The 20,865-nt window shown below is 40.4% G+C and overlaps 2 protein-coding genes and 1 long non-coding RNA gene across 3 annotated transcripts; 2 read left to right on the top strand and 1 right to left on the bottom strand.

Moving 5' to 3' along the window:
* Positions 1-8,228: 8,228 nt before the first annotated feature.
* LOC115951966 lies at positions 8,229-8,825 on the top strand. Its single transcript, XM_031069076.1, has one exon. The coding sequence runs from the start codon at positions 8,229-8,231 to the stop codon at positions 8,823-8,825; it is 597 nt and encodes a 198-aa protein (XP_030924936.1).
* A 444-nt stretch (positions 8,826-9,269) lies between these two features.
* On the top strand, positions 9,270-9,725 carry LOC115951965. The gene has a single exon (XM_031069075.1). The coding sequence runs from the start codon at positions 9,270-9,272 to the stop codon at positions 9,723-9,725; it is 456 nt and encodes a 151-aa protein (XP_030924935.1).
* Positions 9,726-17,856: 8,131 nt separating this feature from the next.
* On the bottom strand, positions 17,857-18,565 carry LOC115952795. The gene is made up of 3 exons (XR_004083573.1): positions 18,450-18,565; positions 18,267-18,337; positions 17,857-18,003 (listed from the first exon to the last, which is right to left on the bottom strand). It is a non-coding gene; the product is annotated as an uncharacterized LOC115952795 (long non-coding RNA).
* Positions 18,566-20,865: the final 2,300 nt, after the last annotated feature.

The raw sequence follows: 20,865 nt of genomic DNA, 5'->3' as shown, positions 1-20,865 counted from the left end.
AGTTAACATGGCCAATAGGCTGCTAAATTGCACTTATATCAAAAGCACAAAACCCAACTTAGGCCGACAACAACTCAAGAGCAATTGGTTCATTATTTTGAGGATTATGATACAAATCATGTTGCTTTTTCCTGGATGATCAGTTTTATGACAGATTACCTAGCTTTGAGTGTTTCGACCATTTCTTTCTTGCATGCTTGGTTGCTCAAGGAAATGGTGTGAAAACAAAACTACGATGAGGGCCGAATTTTCTTCCAAGCCGGTTATAAGAAAAAAAAAAAATCAACCCGCTATATGACAACCCACTATATGACAACTTAAATGAATAAATGTGCATATTGTTAATCACATGAATTTTAAATAATTATGTGACCATTTTAAATAATTTATTGAATCGTGTTGTCAAGATACATGTGAATGCGCTATGATTTATCACATAATGGGTTAATAAAGAGGAGTTTTCAAACAAAACTTTGTCCATCTAGTAAAAGTATGAATAAGTGAGGAAAAAAATTCAAAATGATGGTAAAATTAAAAGATAGAGACAAAATTTAAAAGAAGATTGATTGAGGAGGAATGGATTGTTCATTGAACCGTTAAAGGGAGAGGTTCAAGGTTTTTAAGGTCGGATCGAGGTCGAACCGGGGTCGAACCGTGATAACGTCATAATTAATTGAATAATTAATTAAAGCCTAAATATAGATATTAAATTTATAAAACAAGCAAAATTGACAATATATCTATATATGTGAGGGAAATTTAATGATTTTCAAGCATATATTTAATAATTAAATAAGAAAGTTAATAAAATAAAATAATAACCATGAAAACATTAAAATTTATGATTAATTTTTGAAATAAAGTTGAATATCTTTGAAGGATTTTAATTATAATTTTTTTTATTCCTTGTATGAGATGGATAATTTAATTAAGTAGAATAAAATTGTAAAAAAAAAAAATTGCTAAGGGGTTGGACCGCACGGTTCTCACCGGTTTGTACGGTCCAATCCCGGTTTTAGCGGTTCACGGAATTAACAAAAAATCCGGTTCTTTATGCTTAAAAAACCGATTTTCATCCCGGTTCTCGGTTTTCACGGTCCGACCTCCCGGTCCGGTCCGGTTCTGAGAACTATGAAGTAGAGAGACAATAATGCATATTGATGATGTATGTTGAATTATTTTTAGTGACCTAGAAGGTTGATGTTGAATTGTTTAATTTTTAATGACCTAGAAGGTTGATGATTTTGAATTGTTTTTAATGATCTAGAAGGGTGATCTTATCATATTACCTACGTATGATATTTAGTCATCTTCTCCTTTTATTTGGTAAAATGATAGGCTATTGAAATCACATATGTATGACATTTTGTTCCATCCTTTTCCTCTTTAGGAAAATTGAAAATGGTAAGCTAGATAGAAAATACTCATTACCAATTCTGAGATAATTACAATTCATCTTCCATTTTCTTTCCAACTACTTCAATTCTGTCACTACGTACCAAACCAAAACAAGCTTCTCCTTTTATTTGGTAAAATGATAGGCTATTGAAATCACATATGTATGACATTTTGTTCCATCCTTTTCCTCTTTGGGAAAATTGAAAATGGTAAGCTAGATAGAAAATACTCATTACCAATTCTGAGATAATTACAATTCATCTTCCATTTTCTTTCCAACTACTTCAATTCTGTCACTACCAAACCAAAACAAGCTTGTTCAATTATATCTCTTTTTTCATTTATTCCATTTTTTTACCATCAAAATGCGCTTTGGGGCGTGGGGGGAGTTTTATTAAAATCTCAAAGATGACAATGAGCTAAAGAACAAAAATCCACTATTTCACCTTAAATATTTTATTTTATGTTTTACCAATTATAATATGTCATGTGTTGAGTTTTATGTTGGTTGTTGCAATAGATGATTTTTATACAAAAAATCTAGTATCACACATAAATACACATATTTTGCTACAACTCTTTCACGTGATTGACTATGAGTATGGAGAAAAAAGTGTGAGTCTATGTAAAAGTAAAGGAAGTATATTATGTATATCTCACATGAGGGAGTCCACTCTCATGTGAGAGGGAGAATGCATGCATCCGAAATATAATGTATTTTTTTGTAAAAGTAACAATCAGTCAATCAAAATCTAGCACGTAAGAGAATTATGGAAAAAATTGTGAAACTGTTTGTAATAATAGAAGAACAACTCACTACCATAAGTTTGAAAACTTTTCCTCGTGCGTTTGATGGAAAGAATTATTTGAAGGACTATGAGGCTATATGAGCAACTTTCTTATGTAGAAAAGACAATGTCGATCGGATGATGCATGCGCACTAGTCCAACAAGTAATCTAAGCACTAGTGCAGCACTTTGCAAAACAATCATACTCACCATTTTCCCCACCTCAGTGTTTCGTGTTTTTGACCAAATAATAAAGTTACCATGTTTTTCTTCACGAAGACAGCAATATCTATCCCAAATGTGCGCCACAAGTTGCTGTACTTTTTGTGGTACAATGACACGCCAGCACCACGATTGAGACTAAAGGTGTGGCACGAAATAAATGTTTTTAAAAAATTTCATAATTAAACCCAAAAGGCAAAGCCGCAAAAGCACACGAGCAATTCGAGTTTGATTCTTCTGTTCTACTTTGGAAAAATCTGAGAAGGGCAACACTGCTGTCGTCTTTGATCATATCACAACACTTCCCAAGGAAATTTTAGCACGCTTCTAATTCCTAATGCCATAAAGTGGGTATATACCTTAACAAAAACCTTTTCACCAGAAGAAAAAATAAATAAATGAAAAATGTGATTTATATTTAGTGCATTGGATTCAAATGATAGTCTAGTGATAATAGATAGCATATTTTATAGTGTTTAATGTTTGTGGTTTAAACACATCTACTTTTTCTTCACTATCTACCTATAAAATATGTATATATATATATATATATATATAAATAAAAACATTATGTAACACATTGGGCTTAAATAATGACACATATGAATTCAGTCATGTGGATAATTTAATCAAATATCAGCACAATAATAGTCTCATCTCAAGGTACAAAGCACCGCAATTTCAGAGTCTTTTGGGTTAATATTGCAAAATCTAAAATTAATTTGCGTTATAGGAACTGTTGGAAGTTATTTGGCAGATTGAGGAGAGAGACTGAATTTCGGCATCACCATTGCCGAAATTCAACCAAAAAGTAGGAGAGAGAAGAATCAAAGGGAGGAAAGAGAAAATGTTGAATTTCGGCAACGTGGATGCCGAAATTCCACTGCCCCTATTCAGCCAATTTCGGCATCACCATTATGAGTAAAAAAAAGTTTCATGTCCACAATATTTTCACAATAAATCACATATAATTAGTTATTATTAGTTCAAAAAAATTTGTGACAACTAATTGTGGCAATGGCATTGCCGAAATAGGAAAAAAAAAATTTGTGGCAAACTAATTGTGACAATACCATTTCCGAAATAGGGAGAAAAATAAAAGTGACAAACTAATTAAGGCAATTGCATTACCGAAATAGGGAGAAAAAAAAATTTGTTACAACCAAATTGTGGCAATACTATTGCCGAAATAAGGGAATAAAAAAAAAAATTTAAGCAATTGTGGCAATGGGATTGCCGAAATAGGTAGGGAAACTTCCCTATTTCGGTAATGCCATTGCCGAAAATGCGAGGAAAAAAAAAATTATGACGCATTGCCGAAAATGTGAGAAAAAAAAAAAAGAGAAGGATTGTGGCAATGAAATTGCCGAAATAGGGGAAAAATTTTGTTTCCCTATTTCGGAAATTATATTGACGAAAATGTGATAAACAAAAAAAAAAAAAAAAAAAAGATAAGAATTACGGCAATAGCATTGCCGAAAATGTGAAAAAAAGAAAAAAAAAAAAAGAAAAAAAAGAGGATTACGGCAATAGCATTGCCGTAATCCCCCCCCTTTTTTTTTTTTTTTACATTTTCGGCAATAGCAAGTAATCATTTTCTCTTTTTTTTTTTTTCCTCATATTTTCGGCAATCTCATTGCCACAATTTTTTTTCCCTCACATTTTCGGCAATCCCATTGCCACAATTGCTAAAATTTTTTTTATTCCCCTATTTCGGCAATAGTATTGCCACAATTTGGTTGTCACAAATTTTTTTTCTCCCTATTTCAGTAATGCAATTGCCTTAATTAGTTTGTCACTTTTATTTTTCTCCCTATTTCGGAAATGGTATTGTCACAATTAGTTTGCCACAAATTTTTTTTTTTCCTATTTCGGCAATGCCATTGCCACAATTAGTTGTCACAAATTTTTTTGAACTAATAATAACTAATTACATGTGATTTATTGTGAAAATATTGTGGACATGAAACTTTTTTTTACTCATAATGGTGATGCCGAAATTGGATGAATAGGGGCAGTGGAATTTCGGCATCCACGTTGCCGAAATTCAACATTTTCTCTTTCCTCCATTTGATTCTTCTCTCTCCTACTTTTTGGTTGAATTTCGGCAATGGTGATGCCGAAATTCAGTCTCTCTCCTCAATCTGCCAAATAACTTCCAACAGTTCCTATAACGCAAATTAATTTTAGATTTTGCAATATTAACCCAAAAGACTCGCAATTTCATCTCAAAGAAAAAAGCACTGCAGACAGAAAGTTTTCAAAATTCTCAAGAGAAAGTGTCCACCAACCCCACTAACCGCTACTTAGTTTCTAGGGCTGGCGCCAGGCCTAAACCACTTAGGCCATGACGTAAGCCTCCTAAGAGAGAGAGGACCGTAAAAGGGGAAATAAGTGATTTTTTTTTTTACTAAAAAAATGTGACTTGTAAATTCTTTTTCCTCCACTTTTAAGGAGGTCTAAAAAATTAAGTGATATTAGAAATACTACAAATTTTATTACATAGGTCTTATAAATTGTTGTGTCATTAATTATACCAAGTAATTCAAATATTCATGTATTATCTTGTAATTGTTGAAGTGCCACCATCTCTTTTTTTTTCTTTTTCTTTTTTCACATCAATTTGTAGACTTTTTGTAGTAAAAATTATATTAACTTTAGCATTTTTACAAAAAAAAATATATATATATATATATAAATTAATAGTAATCCAAACAAATCACCACTAAGCAAATGGAAATGTTGAAATTACAACAAGTTTTACTGCCAAAAAAATAAAAGTTTACAAAATGATTTGGCAAGAATATATTTTGTGCCACTTAAATAATATATGAATGTCATAATCTTTTTTTTTTTTTTTTTTGAATGGTGATATGTTAATTTGTAAGGCCTATACATTAAAATTTATAATATCTCTAGCATTACTCAAGTGAATTAGTCATATTAAACCTTGAGAATAATGAATTTTAAATAGAAATAATAATATAGAACATTAACTAAATTAATGGTTAACGCTCTGTTTGTTTCACTGGAAAACTTTCTATAAAGATAGTTTTCCACATTTTTCAATATTTGGTAACACACACAAAAAAAAAAAAAAAAAAAAAAAAAAGAGTGTCATTGGAAAACTATTTTTAGTCAACGAAAACCCCTAATAAAAATAATGCTTATTTTTTATAGGTTGTTTTCCAAAAAACAATCTGTCTCTCATGTGTTGCATCTCCTATAAATATTATTTTCGTTTGTAACCGTGGGAAACATAATTTTTTGGTGCCTTCTCTCTCTCATGGTAAGCTCTTTTACTTTTTCATTCTTCCCTTTACTTTTTCTCTCCTCACACCCTCACTATCACTAACTCTGGTCTCTCTCTCTCTCTCTCTCTCTCTCTCTCTCTCTCTCTCTCTCTCTCTATGTTTCTCTTCATGTTTCTCTTCCCCTATGTAACACAATTCTCTAATTAGATTTTTTTTCCCCTCACTGATCAATCAATAGCTCTAACTCTGGTTTCTCTCTCTCTCTCTCTCCATGTTTCTCTTCCCCTATGTAACACAATTCTCTAATTAGATTTTTTTTTTCCCCTCACTGATCGATCAATAGCTCTAACTTGCAAAGGAGAACAGATTTGTAGTGGTAATTATTTCATTCCAGACAGAAGTTACTACTTTTTCGTACATATTAGTGCAAAAAAATTTTAAAAATTAAAAAAAGAAGAAAAAAGAATGAATGAAGTAAAAGATGAAAATTTTAAACATAGTGCCTATATGGCTATATGGCTCTAAATTGCTTTTACATAGGACAATCTTTACCATGGACTAATAATATTTTTATATAATGAATGATAATTGTTGAGGGGAATTGCAATTGTTGGCAGATAGTTTATGCAAATACTATGCAGTGATAATATATTATGCAAATATATTATGTAAATACATTATTTAGAGTAATATTGAAGACTTGTGGTTGACCATAGTAGACAATTAGTGAACTAGCAAAAAAAGTAGACAATTAAAAGTTATTGTTATTTATATTTATTGAAGATGTATTCCCCTATCAATTTTATATATATAGACAAATGATTGATATATATATATGTGTGTGTGTGTGTGTGTGTGTGTACGTATGTTTGTATGTTACTATCTATATATATGAGCAAAATGAGTAGTAAAGATCATAAAAATTTAACAACTAATTAATTTTGATTGTATCTATTGTCAAAATTTTAGTATGAAAACCAAATTCATTCTTGATTTTTTTATTTATACTGATTACTTTAGTTGGCTTACATGATAGACATGTTTTAAACTATACAAGAAATATTTTAAAATTGCATATCAAACACCAGAAAACATTCTCAAACTCATTTTCAAGGTTGTTACCAAACTCTGGAAAACGAGATAATTTTCTAGAAAATACTCTTTGGAAAATGAACAATTTTCTAGAAAATGTTAATGTTGAAACAAACAAAGCGAAATGAACTAAATATTACGTAAGTAATATTTAAATATAAAAGTACTCATTTACAATTTTCATCTTAGGCCTCAAATTGTATTGAGCCAGCCTTTCTACCTACAAATTACTCCAAAAACTATTAAAGGTATTGTAAGGGTAAAATTCCCAAGACAAACAACGGGCCTTGGGCCCTATACAGAGTCCAACTACGACCAAAGGGAAAATGGGCCGCCAAAACAACTGCCAGCCCAACCCTAATAAGTCCAAACTTATTTAAAGAAGACGTCCGAGGAGGAGTGTCTCCTCGGACGCGCCAAATATGAGCCCAACATGCACCCTATCCATAATAAGGAGTTATTCCAAACAAATATTGGTAGTAAGGACAAGCCTCACAAAGCAGGGAGAAGAATAAGAGCATAGGATGTTCAGGGAGAGGCCTCAACTGTCGCATTAAATGCCAGGAAACTACTTTTCTGGCCGCATTAATGTGGAGAGTACAGGCGAACAGTGTTACCTTGGCCACTGCAACTCACAGAGAGGTAGGAAGGATGTCCAATGGGACAGGCACTCAAGTGAAGGTCCAGATAATCAACAAGTGTAGGGCTCCTATTACTTTAAGGAGTCTATATAAGAGAAGGGCATCCCCATGAAGGAGGGATCAGAAAAAAGTGAGAAGAAAGAGTAAAAGATTATATCCTTTAAATTAGAAACAGAGGTGCACCCATATGTCTCCTCAGACTAAGTATCCAGTAGAGATAAAAGAGGTGTTCTTATGTCCAAACCGTTGCCTGGCCTAGAATTAACTAACATTCACTTCGTCAAGTCCTAGTTCTGTAACCCGCTCTCTACAAATTCATTGTCTAAGGTCCTTTGGGCTAGAACCACCTACTTTTGGGCCTGGGCCCTAAAGACTGACCTTACAATTGGCGCCGTCTGTGGGAAGAACTTGTGTCTCGACAAGTGAAACTGTAAGAAATGGAAGGATCAGGTCCGCGCTAAACCGAACGTGCAGATTCCCAACGGCAAGACAATTTTTTGAATCTCGAACGGGAGAAAGACCAAGACAAGCAGCAAGAGGGCAGTGTGAACACCTCCCACACGAGCAGGAGCCACTCGAAAGGGAAAGGTCATGCATCCCATAAGCGAAACGATCGAAAGGCTTTACAGCAAGAAATTGATGACTTGAAGAAAAAACTGCGCCGAGCACAGCAAAAACGACCTTCACCCGGCTCGGACACCAGCAGTGATGAGAACAATGAATACAGGCGGAGATCAAGAACCCCTCCAAGCGAGACTTTTTCCTATGAGGAAGAGCAGCCTCGTAAACGTGGCCACAAGAGCCCATCAAACTAAGGCCTGGCCAACGATGCCATGAGTAAGGTCTTGGACCGCATCTCTCAGTCGCCTTTCACACGCAAAATAGAGGAAGCAGAACTTCCTCGGCGGTTCCATCAACCCACCTTTGCCATATACAATGGTCAGACAAACCCAGTAGAGCATGTAAGTCAGTTTAATCAGAGGATGGCCGTCCATTCCAAGGACGAGGCTTTAATGTGCAAGGTGTTTCCGTCCAGCTTGGGACCTATGGCGATGAGTTGGTTTGATGGCCTTAAGCCAAATTCCATAAATTCTTTTAAGCAGCTGACACAGGCTTTTGGCTCCTGCATTACCAGTAGCAAAGTCCCTCGGCCCCTAGATTCCCTCTTATCCTTGTCCATGCGAGAAGGAGAGACACTGAAGGCCTATTCAGACAGGTATTGGGAAATGTACAATGAGATAGAGGGAAACTACGACGACGTTGCCATTAGCACATTCAAGAGGGGCCTGCCGACAGAGCATGGTTTAAGAAAATCCCTGACTGGGAAGCCGGTCACTAGCATGCGCCAACTCATAGACAGAATTGACAAGTACAAAAGGGTCGAGGAGGACCAGCAAACGGGGAAGGGCAAAGTGAAGGTTGTCCCTTAAGAGAGGAGGGACTTCAGGTCGGACCGCTTTAACAGTAGTAACAGGCCGAGAAGAGACTACGCGGAACAGTCTGGATCCACTGGGGCACAGGTAGTCCATGCTGTGTTCTGAGAACCATTACACAAGATCCTAGAGAAGGTGAAGCGCGAACCATTCTTTCAATGGCCGAGCAGGATGGCAAGTGACCCCTCGAAATGTAACCAGAATCTGTATTGCGCATACCACCGAGAGCCGGGTCACCTCACCAATGATTGTAGGAATCTGAAAAACCACTTGGACCGGATAGTCCGAGAGGGGAAGTTGAGACACCTATTACATCAACCTGTGGGATGGTAGGAACAATCAAACATCGAAACCAAGCAAAGTGCATTAAGGCCGCCCATTGGCACAATAAATGTCATTCTCGCCGCACCTGGAAGGACCAGATCCAATCCTCTCAGAGTAATGTCAGTGGGCAGGCTCCCGCCTGAAGCCGATGACAGGGAACCTAAAAGGGCCAGAGCGAGTCCCACGCCCTTGATCGGATTCTCGGATGAGGACAAACTGGGAACCCTTCAGCCCCACGATGACGCCCTAGTCGTCATGCTCAGAATTGGGGGTTATGACATGAAGAGGGTGCTAGTTGACCAAGGTAGCGTCGTGGAAGTAATGTATCCTGACTTGTATAAAGGATTGAACCTGAAGCCAGAGGACTTGTCGGCATACGACTCCCCTTTGGTCAGCTTTAAAGGAAAAACCGTCACCCCTAAAGACATGATCAGGCTGCCTGTACAAACAGATTCAGACGTGGTGGAGGTGAACTTCATTGTGGTAGATGCATACTCTCCCTACACAGCTATCGTGGCCCGATCATGGCTTCATGCACTAGGGGCTGTGTCATCAACTTACACCAAAAAGTGAAGTATCCGTCAGAAGGTCAAGTGAAAGAAATAATAGGGAACCAAGCGATGGCCAGGCAATGCATGGTGTCCGCAATCTCACGACGACCAAATAGTGAACCTTCCACCTCAATCGAGAACGGCTTATAGCAATTAACGACCCCGGTCCCAACTTCGGATGGTGGAGGACCAGCCATAGAGGTGAGCTGTGAGGATCTGGAGAAAGTACTCGTCGGGTCAGACCCCGAGAGGTTTTTTCAGGTCGGCTCAGAATTACCGCCCCAAGAGAAGTCAACCCTAATTGATTTTCTTAGATAGAATGTGGACGTATTCGCCTGGGACACCTACGAGGCCCCTGGGGTTGACCCAAATTTCATCTGCCATCACCTCAACGTTAACCCGATTGTAACACCTAAGAAATAGCCTCCTCGGCGACCGTCGAAAGAACATGCCGACGCTGTGAGAGAAGAGGTCACAAAGTTGAAAAAAGTGGGGGCTATCAAGGAGGTATTCTACCTCGAATGGTTAGCCAACACAGTCGTGGTAAAAAAGAAGAATGGGAAATGGCGGGTCTGCGTAGATTTCACGGACCTAAACAAGGCCTGCCCGAAGGATCCCTTCCCCATGCCGCGGATAGACCGATTGGTAGATTCGACCGTCGGACACCCCCGAATGAGTTTTTTGGACGCCGTACAGGCTACCATCAGATACCCCTGGCCCCTGAAGACCAAGAAAAAACTGCTTTTGTCACCCCCGTCGGAAATTATCATTATAAGGTGATGCCCTTTGACTTAAAGAATGCCGGATCGACCTACCAAAGGATGATGACCAGGATGTTTGAACAGCAGATGGGTAAGAGCATTGAAGTTTATATAGACGACATGGTGGTAAAAAGCAAAGTAGTGGCCAACCACGTCAAAGACCTCGGCGACATCTTCCAAATTCTGAGAAAGTACAAGCTACGACTCAACGCGTCCAAGTGTTCATTTGGAGTGGGATCAAGGAAATTCTTAGGTTACATGGTGACCCACAGAGGCATCGAAGTCAACCCTGACCAAATTAGAGCTATCCATAGCCTACAGCCCCCTCGGAATCCCAAAGAGGTCCAAAAGCTCACCGGCATGATCGCCGCTTTAAATCGTTTCATTTCCCGCTCAGCGGACAGATGCAGACCTTTCTTCCTCCTATTAAACAAGTGGAAAGGTTTCGAGTGGACCGAGGAGTGTGCTTTAGCTTTCCAACAGCTTAAGGAGTACCTCGCCCGACCACCAATTATGTCTAGTCCTGAAACCAACGAGGTGCTATTCGCCTACATTGCTGTGGCCTTTCATGCAGTAAGCTTAGTGCTGATTTGAGAAGACAATGGCACGCAACGGCCCGTCTACTACGTAAGCAAATCGCTGCACGAGGCAGAGATCCGCTACCTCCCCCTTGAAAAAGCCGTCTTGGCAATCGTACAAGCCACACGAAAGCTCCCCCACTATTTCCAGGCACACAGTGTATTTGTACTAACTCAGCTTCCACTAAAGTCCATTCTCCGGAGTGCCGACTACACGGGCAGAATTGCAAAATGGGGAACAATCCTTGGCGCCTTTAACATTAGGTACATGCCTCGCACTACTATGAAGGGTCAGGTCCTCGTGGATTTAGTAGCCGAATTTGCGGAGCCCATACTAGAAGGAGGGGGAGGGTCACTAAGCCCAGACGGGAAACTGATAAGTGCAATCACTCAACAAGAGCCCAGTTGGTGGAAAGCACACGTCGACGGCGCAGCCAACCAAAGGGGCTCAGGTGTGGGGCTCGTTCTGGTCTCCCCCGAAGGTATCACCATCGAAAAATCGTTAAGGCTTGGTTTCTCGGCCACGAATAACGAGGCAGAGTATGAGGCACTATTAGAAGGAATGTCAATGATCTAGAAACTGGGTGGAAAATCTGCGAACATATTTTCGGACTCGAGACTCGTCGTCGGACAAGTAAATGGGGAGTTGGAGGCGAAGGATGAAAGAATGCAAGAGTACTTGGCCCAGGTTAAACGCCTACAGACCCATTTTTGTCACTTCCATCTGGCGCATGTGTCAAGATGCGAGAACACCCATGCTGATTCTCTTGCAACGCTAGCCACCTCCTCGGCTCAGCCACTTTCCTGGGTTATTCTAGTAGAAGATCTCTACCGCCCAACGACGACAAGGGCCAACAAAATACGAGTCCACAACGTCAGGGCTGGGCCTAATTGGATGGATCCTCTAGTGCTGTTCTTAAAGCACGACACCTTGCCAAACGATAAGAATGAGGCCGACAAGATTAGAAGGAAGGCCTCTCGATTCTGGTTATCCGAGGACTCGAAACTGTACAGGTGCTCATTCTCAGGGCCATACTTGCTGTGTGAGCACCTAGAGGCCACTGAACTCATCCTGGAGGAATTACACGAAGGAACTTGTGGAAGTCATACGGGGGGTAGGTCCCTGTCACATAGGGCCATAACGCAAGGTTACTGGTGGCCGAACATGCAAAAAGAGGCACTGGAGTATGTGAAGAAGTGCGATCAGTGCCAAAGGTTCGCCCCGAATATACACCAACCGGGCGGAAAACTTAACTCGCTGTCCAGCCCTTGGCCATTCGCACAGTGGGGCCTAGACATCCTAGGACCATTCCCCAAAGCAGTAGGGAATAAGAGATTTCTTCTCGTCGGCACAGATTATTTCACCAAATGGGTCGAAACTGAAGCATTGGCGAACATTAGGGACGTTGATGCCAAGAAATTTATTTGGAAAAATATCGTCACCAGATTCGGGATCCCTCACACACTGATCTCGGACAACGGCCTCTAGTTTGACAGTAAAGCTTTCAGAAAGTACTGTAGTGAGCTGGAAATTACCAACAGATACTCCACACCGGCTTACCCGTAAGGTAATGGGCAGGCAGAGGCCGTCAACAAAACTATAGTGAATTGGCTGAAAAAGAGGTTAGACGACATGAAAGGGAGGTGGGTTGAAGAGTTGGCCCACGTCTTGTGGACATACCGCACCACACCTCGCAGGTCCACAGGGGAAACCCCCTTTTCGATGACCTACGGGGCCGAGGCTGTCATTCCACTGGAGGTAAACTTCCCAACATAAAGGACCACTGCATTCTGCTCTAGTGCCAACAACGAACTTCTAGAAAAAAGCTTGGACCTCATCGAGAAAAGAAGGGAAAGCGCAATGGTCCAGCTTGCCTACTATTAGCAAAAGCTCAAGTAAGGCTACGATGCCAAGGTGAAGCTAAGACCTTTGGCACCTGGGGATCTGGTACTGAGGAAGGTCCTCGGCACTGCGAGAAACCCTGTGTGGGGAAAACTCGGACCAAATTGGGAAGGCCCATATCGTATCACCTCCATAGCCGGCATAGGAGCCTACTTTTCTGTAAATAACCTGAAAATGTACTGTTATTAATGAAAAATATAATTCATGGCACCACATTACTATATAGCTACTTAGATTAAGTGTTAAACAGAACCCAAGTCTTGCCTGGCTCCTCGGACCACAGACTTGGGGGAAATTAACCTCGAAGCCATTTTCATTAAGTGTTAAACAGAACCCAAGTCCTGCCTGACTCCTCGGACCACAGACTTGGGGGAAATTAACCTCGAAGCCATTTTCACTAAGTGTTAAACAGAACCCAAGTCCTGTCTGGCTCCTCGAACCACAGACTTGGGGGAAATTAACCTCGAAGCCATTTTCATTAAGTGTTAAACAGAACCCAAGTCCTGTCTGGCTCCTTGGACCACAGATTTGGGGGAAATTAACCTCGAAGCCATTTTCATTAAGTGTTAAACAGAACCCAAGTCCTGTCTGGCTCCTTGGACCACAGATTTGGGGGAAATTAACCTCGAAGCCATTTTCACTAAGTGTTAAACAGAACCCAAGTCCTGTCTGGCTCCTCGGACCACAGATTTGGGGGAAATTAACCTCGAAGCCATTTTCACTAAGTGTTAAACAGAACCCAAGTCCTGTCTGGCTCCTCGGACCACAGACTTGGGAGAAATTAACCTCAAAACCATTTTCATTAAGTGTTAAACAGAACCCAAGTCCTGCCTGGCTCCTCGGACCACAGACTTGGGAGAAATTAACCTCGAAGCCATTTTCATTAAGTGTTAAACAAAACCCAAGTCCTGCCTGACTACTCGGACCACAGACCTGGGGGAAATTAACCTCGAAGCCATTTTCACTAAGTGTTAAACAGAACCCAAGTCCTACCTGGCTCTTCGGACCACAGACTTGGGGGAAATTAATCTCGAAGCCATTTTCACTGAGTGTTAAACAGAACCCAAGTCCTACCTGGCTCCTCGAACCACAGACTTGGGGGAAATTAACCTCGAAGCCATTTTCACTGAGTGTTAAACAAAACCCAAGTCCTACCTGGCTCCTCGGACCACGGACTTGGGGGAAATTAATCTCAAAGCCATTTTCACTAAGTGTTAAACAGAACCCAAGTCCTGCCTGGACCCTCGGACCACAGGCTTGGGGGAAATTAACCTCGAATCAGTCTTATCTAATTACTGTCTATCATTTTCTACATATTCATTCATTCATGCTTGGTTTTCAATAGTTAGTGGAAGAATAGACATTCGTTCAAGGTGAAAGCAGAAAAGACAGTAGAACAACATGATTTAAAGGAAAACGACACCTTTCATTGAAATCCAAAAGCGTTGTTTTACAAACATTAACAAAACAAAATATAAAGGGGCAGCTACAAATAAGATCCTACACTACTACACTACTTTCCTAAGTCTAAACCCTGAGTAGGCTCGAGTTGATCATCTGCTGCCTGGGGTCCCGGAACAGCCTCCTTAGCCTGTGCGACAACATCCCTGATTGAGAGACTGTCCTCAAGCGACTTGTCCTTCGCGGCCGGCTGCGCATCCTCAGCTTCAGGCATAGGGGAATCCGAGGCTAAGGCCTTCGTTGAGAGAGGCTCCTCAGGGGCAACCGCGTCGGGAATCTCACGAATATCCTCCGGAAAAAAGATATTCTTAACTTTCCAGAGATCGGAGTCCGCTGGAACTGCTGCCCGATCCAAGGCTACACCCCAAGACATGGTGATGTAATCCCTGCATACGGTGGCCACCTCCTCGATCAGCCTAATCTCGGTGTCCCTGACTCCGCGATCATATGAGGTCGTCACTGCTTTCTTGGCTGCCTCCCTGGCCAAGCGGGCCTCTTCCTTGACCTTTGCAAGCTCGGCCTTGAGATCTGAGACCGCCTGCTTCTCTGTCGCGAGTTTTTTCTCGAACTGGCGGAGCTGTTGGCGCAGATCCTCAGCCTACTTAGTGGTGTTTTTAAGGCCGGCCTTCGCGCTCGTACGACCCTTTTTTGCCTCCTTTACTTCACTGCTCAGGCGATCATTTTCCTGCCTGAGGTCGCCGGCAGTCTTCTCGGCAGCACAACGAGACTGAGCTTCATTGTGAAGGTCCTCGCGAGCCTTCTTGGCCCATTCCTCAACAACAAAGATTTGTTGAGTGACCTGCGCTAGAAAAGTAAAGGTCTAATTAAAAGAGAATGACGAATAAATAGATACGTAATAAGAAGACTAGATAGGAGAAGTCTTCACTTACCATAGCCATGTCCCTCTTCAGCGACATGAAAAGGTCTAGTTGCCGAGTAGCCCGGAGACCCTCCATATCGCGAGGCAAAAGGAGAGGCTGCTACAGGGCCTCAGCCAGGAATGACGCCTGTCCTCGTTGGGACTTCCACAGAGTTGCATCCCAGGAAATTGGGACGCCGTCCAACTCGAGCCGTAGTGACCATGTCCGTTATTCCCTCCGAATAGCCGCCTCGTCTCAGCTATCAACGGACCTGGTCCTCTTCTCCTTAGGCTCTTTAGTCTCTTTGCCTTTCTTCTGGGGCTTGGCCTTTTCACGGCCAACCTCGCCCTCCTCCAATTCTTCCACAGGCCTCTTTCGCCTCAAATTGGGCATAGGCTATAGTGCTGCATCCAATGTGGGAGGAAGAGGAGGAGGAGCCTTGGAGGTAGGCTGTTCATTTAGGGCAATTTTAGAGGACTGCCCCTTGTTTCTGTTGGAAAGGAGGCCCTTGAGACCAGATCTTGGTTTCAGATCCATTCCTTCTTCCTCGATCTCTTGGCTGGTATCAACTTATGCAATTACCAAACCAAGATTGGGGGCTGCCGAGGCACGATCTAAGTCTGAATCAGAGTCCGAGAGCTCTACTGGCCTGGCCGACACCTCTCCCTCCTCGGCGAAATGGAACTGGTCTATCTGATCTTCCAAGGACGAGTGCAAGGAACCAGCTTCTTCCCCTGGGAAAAATGCTGCGGGAAGAGCACGCTGAGCAGGTAGCTAGACGGGAGGTAAATCTCTCGAAGCGAGAAATCCTGATATGGAGACGTCGATGCGTGCTAATCGCGGACTACCAGCCCTGATTGCTTGACCAGCGTCTACTAGAGCACGTGAAAGGGGCTCGTAGTCCAAGATCAACGGTGCAGCCCGCAGTTGCCTGTCTGCACTCATGTAAATTTCAGATCTCAGAAGGAAATTGAGTGCCGGGACGTTGACCAAACTTAGCCGAGGAGTCGTACGCTCCTTGTCTGCAAAGCCCAAAGAAAGGGTCACGTTAGTCCGAGGAGACAAATAAGCAAAACCAAAACTGAAACAAAGAAAAGAAAGATCAAGACTAAGGTCCCCTCCAAGGGATCTAATTCTATGGTGCCCCACCTGGTGTTCCTGCCCTGACCGGGCAGTGAATACCGTCGTGCCATGGTCCGGAGACGATCAAAAGGTCATCCTTCAAGCCTTTGTTGGACTTGGGAAGGTAAGATATCAACCTCACCTCTTCGGACCTGGACTTCAGGTAATATGACTCGTCGAGGCTATGGCATTCATATAGATGAACCACGTCGTGCCACGAAAGGCCGAGGTTCATCTGATCGTTCAAGACGTCTATGCACCCCAGGATCCGGAACATGTTCGCGACGCATTGGTGAGGGGCCAATCTATGACCACGCAAATAATCCCTAGTTATCCTCCCCATAGGTATGGTCATTCCTCCTTCCACAAAGGCTATCATTGGAATGGCGACCTGCCCCGTCTTTCTCTTGATTAAGATTTCCTCCAAAGAGCAATACTCTAGACCTACTTTCGGCAGAATACGATACTTAGCCCTGAAGCCTTCCATACCGGCCGGGGAATCTACCATTTTCTCAACCTTACCCATCTCCCTAATCCTAGGTGACGCGAAGACAATTTTCTTAAGGAAAAACGCCGGGAAAGACAACGGAAAGGAAATGGGCACTTACGGGTGAGGAAGTCACTGGGAATCTTCAAGAGAATGTCTGCGGAGGTTTGAACGCTTTGAAAGAGAAGGTGCTGGAGTGCTCTGAGTGCTCGAGTGCTTTTCCAAAAAATGGGAATAAGTTCCTTTAAAAATCTTATATATCCGAGAGAAGCTGAACGGACTTACTCCTGCCCAGAGAAATGGAGAGAATATCAGTCGTTGATCTGGCGCCCCATCATTGGATCTAAAGGATATGAAGCCGCTAAGCGCAATAATTAGCGCCTCGTGGGTTGCAAAATGCCTTTAGCAGTAATGAGGCACGTGGGGAGCATGCCTCCGCACGGGTGAAGTAGGAAACCACAATAAATGACCCTGTGAGTAGGGGTGTGCGCGGGTCGGATTGGGCGGGTAAAGGCTAATATTTCTATCCAATCCGCTACTAGCGGGTTGGGAAAATTCCAATCCGCCACCAACCCACCAAATTCTAAATCCGGCGGATTGGTTACAAATTTTGGCAGTTTCAACTCAGTGGGTTAGGCGGGTTAGGCGGGTTAGGCGGGTTGGCATTAACAATGTATTTTTTTTTTTTTTTTAATTATCACAAACTACAATTTGTTATTGATAATCTCAAAATATAACTAATGCACACAAAAAACTAAAGGTAGATTTCATTGAATAATCTCAATTCCAACACAAACATAGAGTCAATGAAAAAGAGATATATCATCTCTAACAAAAGTAGGCTCTGCCTTACAACTTAGGAAATTTAAAAATAGTAGAATTAAATCAACAAACTCAAAGTCTTAACATTCCCAAAGTCATATCAAGGATTCAAAATAATAACATACCAACATAACAAATAAACTTCAAAATGGTATGGTCTCAAAAGCCATAATGTAATCAAATTAAACCCACTGAAAATAAACTCAATTCTAACAAAAGTTCTTCACAAAATAGACTTCATCAATCAACTTCAAGCTTGGTACCACTCCAAAAGTTAAGGTGAACTCCTCCAAAGCAAGTAGCAACCTAATCAATCATCCACAACATAAGATAAAATTAGGAATGTTACTGTTATCTATATAAGATAATGAAAATTGCACATAATCCTAAGTTGCTTTAAGTACAACAATGCCAAATATAATGATGCAATGGTAAATCCCTATGAGCTACACTGGCAACAAGCATTTGAACACTTGATTTTACTCTATTATTATATTGTTAATGTTATAATTTATAATGTAATCAATCTAATCAAGTTTAAGCAAATGAAGATAGAGAATGGATGTTACCTGCCTAAGCCAAGTTCCTCAAAATCAACTAAATCAATTCTCCACATCTCTTATATTTAAAGCCGCAAATTCTGAAATAAAAATATTACATATAATAAACATGTTACTACAATTAATCAAAACGAACTAAATAAAAGTATCCATGAACCAACTTCAACAAATAATTAAAAAAAAAAATGTTACCTGACTCAATTTCTTCATATTTTTCTATGTCATCCATAGCCTCTCGAAGGTTGATTGGAATTGGTGAAGACCGCAACCAATTTTGTCCACAAATAAGAGCCTCCACCATCTTTGGAGTTAGAGAACTTCGAAATGGATCAAGTACACATCCACCAGTACTAAAAGCTGACTCAGAGGCCACTGTGGAGACTGGAACAGCCAAGACATCTCGTGCTATTTGAGAGAGAATTTGATACTTGTGGCTATTAAGCTTCCACCATGCCAAAATATCAAATTCAGCATTGCCTAGACCCTCACAATTTTCTGTCAAAAACCTATCCACTTCAGATTTATTCTCCAAACTTTCTGCCTCCTCCAAGTGTTTCTTATATTGAAAGGCAAATGACTTGCTATCATCTTCCTCCTCATCATCAACATCCATCTCTTCAAAAGTTTGACTTACACTAGGTTTTGCAATATTAGCACTAGTATCCTTTTGAAGATAGTGCTCATATAATTTTTTTAATTTTGCCTCCACCATTGCTGTTAGTTCTTCTGCCTTGGATTTCTCATAAACTTGTTTAAAGGAAAACATGATATATCTCAATTTATAACGAGGGTCTAGCACAACAGCAACATACAACAAAAAATTGATATTTTTAATATTCTCCCAATATTTGTCATATTTCTTTCTCATGCTAGCAGCCATATTCTTTAACATATTATCCTCACTTCTACTTAAAGTCAACAATTTAGATTGCACTAACACAAGTTCATGGAAAAATGCATTAGATGTGACATATAAAGAGCCTGAAAATCGCAAAGTCACCTTATAAAAAAGTTTTAGAAATTGCACAAAGATTCTAGCCTTTCCCCAATCAAGCACATTAGGAGGCCCAATATTCTTTCTCCCCCTCCCTCTTCCTCTCCCATTATCATCCTCAACCCCAACCTCATTCTCATCATTATCATCATCATTGAAATATGAGTCAAATTGTGAGTCTTCCTCTTGTAGCCGCTCAAAAGCATTTTGGAACTTTACAGCTGCCTCCAACATCATATAGGTCGAATTCCACCTAGTTGGAAGATCTAGGCATACTAGACTTTTACTAGGAATTTTTTCACGCTCTACACAATTCTTAAAAGTTTGGAGCCTAGATGGAGAAGACCTAACATATCTCACTGCATTTCTAATCTTAACAACTGATTCATTTTGATCTTTTAAGCCCTCACACACAATAAGATTAACAATATGTGCACAACACCTCATATGCAAAAACTCATTATCCAAAATGGTGGTTTTCCAATCCTTAGTTTTTCTTTTCAGATATTGTATGGCAATATCATTTGAACTTGCATTATCAAGTGTGACTGTAAATATCCTATCTATCCCCCACTCTTGCAAGCACTTCTCAATATGCTTGCCAATTGTGACACCCTTGTGATTAGGAACAATACAAAAATTTAAGATTCTTTTATGCAAGTTCCAATCATTATCAATCCAATGAGCAGTAAGACACATATAGTTAAGATTTTGAATTGATGTCCAAGTGTCAGTGGTTAGGCATACTCGTTGCTTTTGAAATGCTTTTTTCAATTTTTTCTTCTCTTCATAATAAAGATTCATACAATCACGAGCAACAGTGGTGCGACAAGGGATAGTGAACCTAGGTTCCAAAACCTCAACAAAAAACTTAAAGCCTTCCTTCTCTACATGCCTAAAAGGTAACTCATCAACAATTATCATCTTTGCTAGGGCATTCCTAGCAATTTTTTCACTAAACCCCACTGCTTTAAGAGTAGATTGCCCTTCTTCTTTTTTAAGAAAACAAAGTGTCTTTTGTTTTTTGTCTACAACCTTATAAGGGGATGTGGCGCATTGATTATAAAGATGATTCCATAAATTACTAGTCCCATCCCTTTTCCCACGACATCCATAGTCTTTACCACAGTAATTACATGCTGCTCTAGGGTTATTAGGATCACAATCACCCATCATTGAAAAGTGATCCCAAACTTCAGATTTTTTTCTTTTTAGGACGCTTAGGAGGAAGTGCATTGGTATTACCTGTGGTTGGAGACTCAGTTTTGTCATTGGGTTTTTCATTGTGGGCACCAGATGTTTCACTCTCCATCACCTATTAAAAAAATTAGACAAAGACAAAGAATAAGATGAACCGTAAGAATATGTAATATATAACAATATAACATATTAACTTGAATATACAATGAACAATAAATACTTGAATATACAATAAATTGCCTCTGCCAGAAATAGAATGGCTTTGCATGTAATATATTAACACTTTTTATATTATATAAATTAATCAAATGATGGAAACTGAAATAAGAAAGACACAAAAACTAAACAATACAAGACAAGAAAGCAAATTGGCAATATCAAGTGTGCTGTTGGTGAAGAGTTGAAAGGATATAA

The sequence above is a fragment of the Quercus lobata genome, chromosome 7 (genome assembly GCF_001633185.2).
Source record: "Quercus lobata isolate SW786 chromosome 7, ValleyOak3.0 Primary Assembly, whole genome shotgun sequence".
Taxonomy (NCBI): domain Eukaryota; kingdom Viridiplantae; phylum Streptophyta; class Magnoliopsida; order Fagales; family Fagaceae; genus Quercus; species Quercus lobata.
This window is presented reverse-complemented; position numbering and strand designations above follow the sequence as displayed.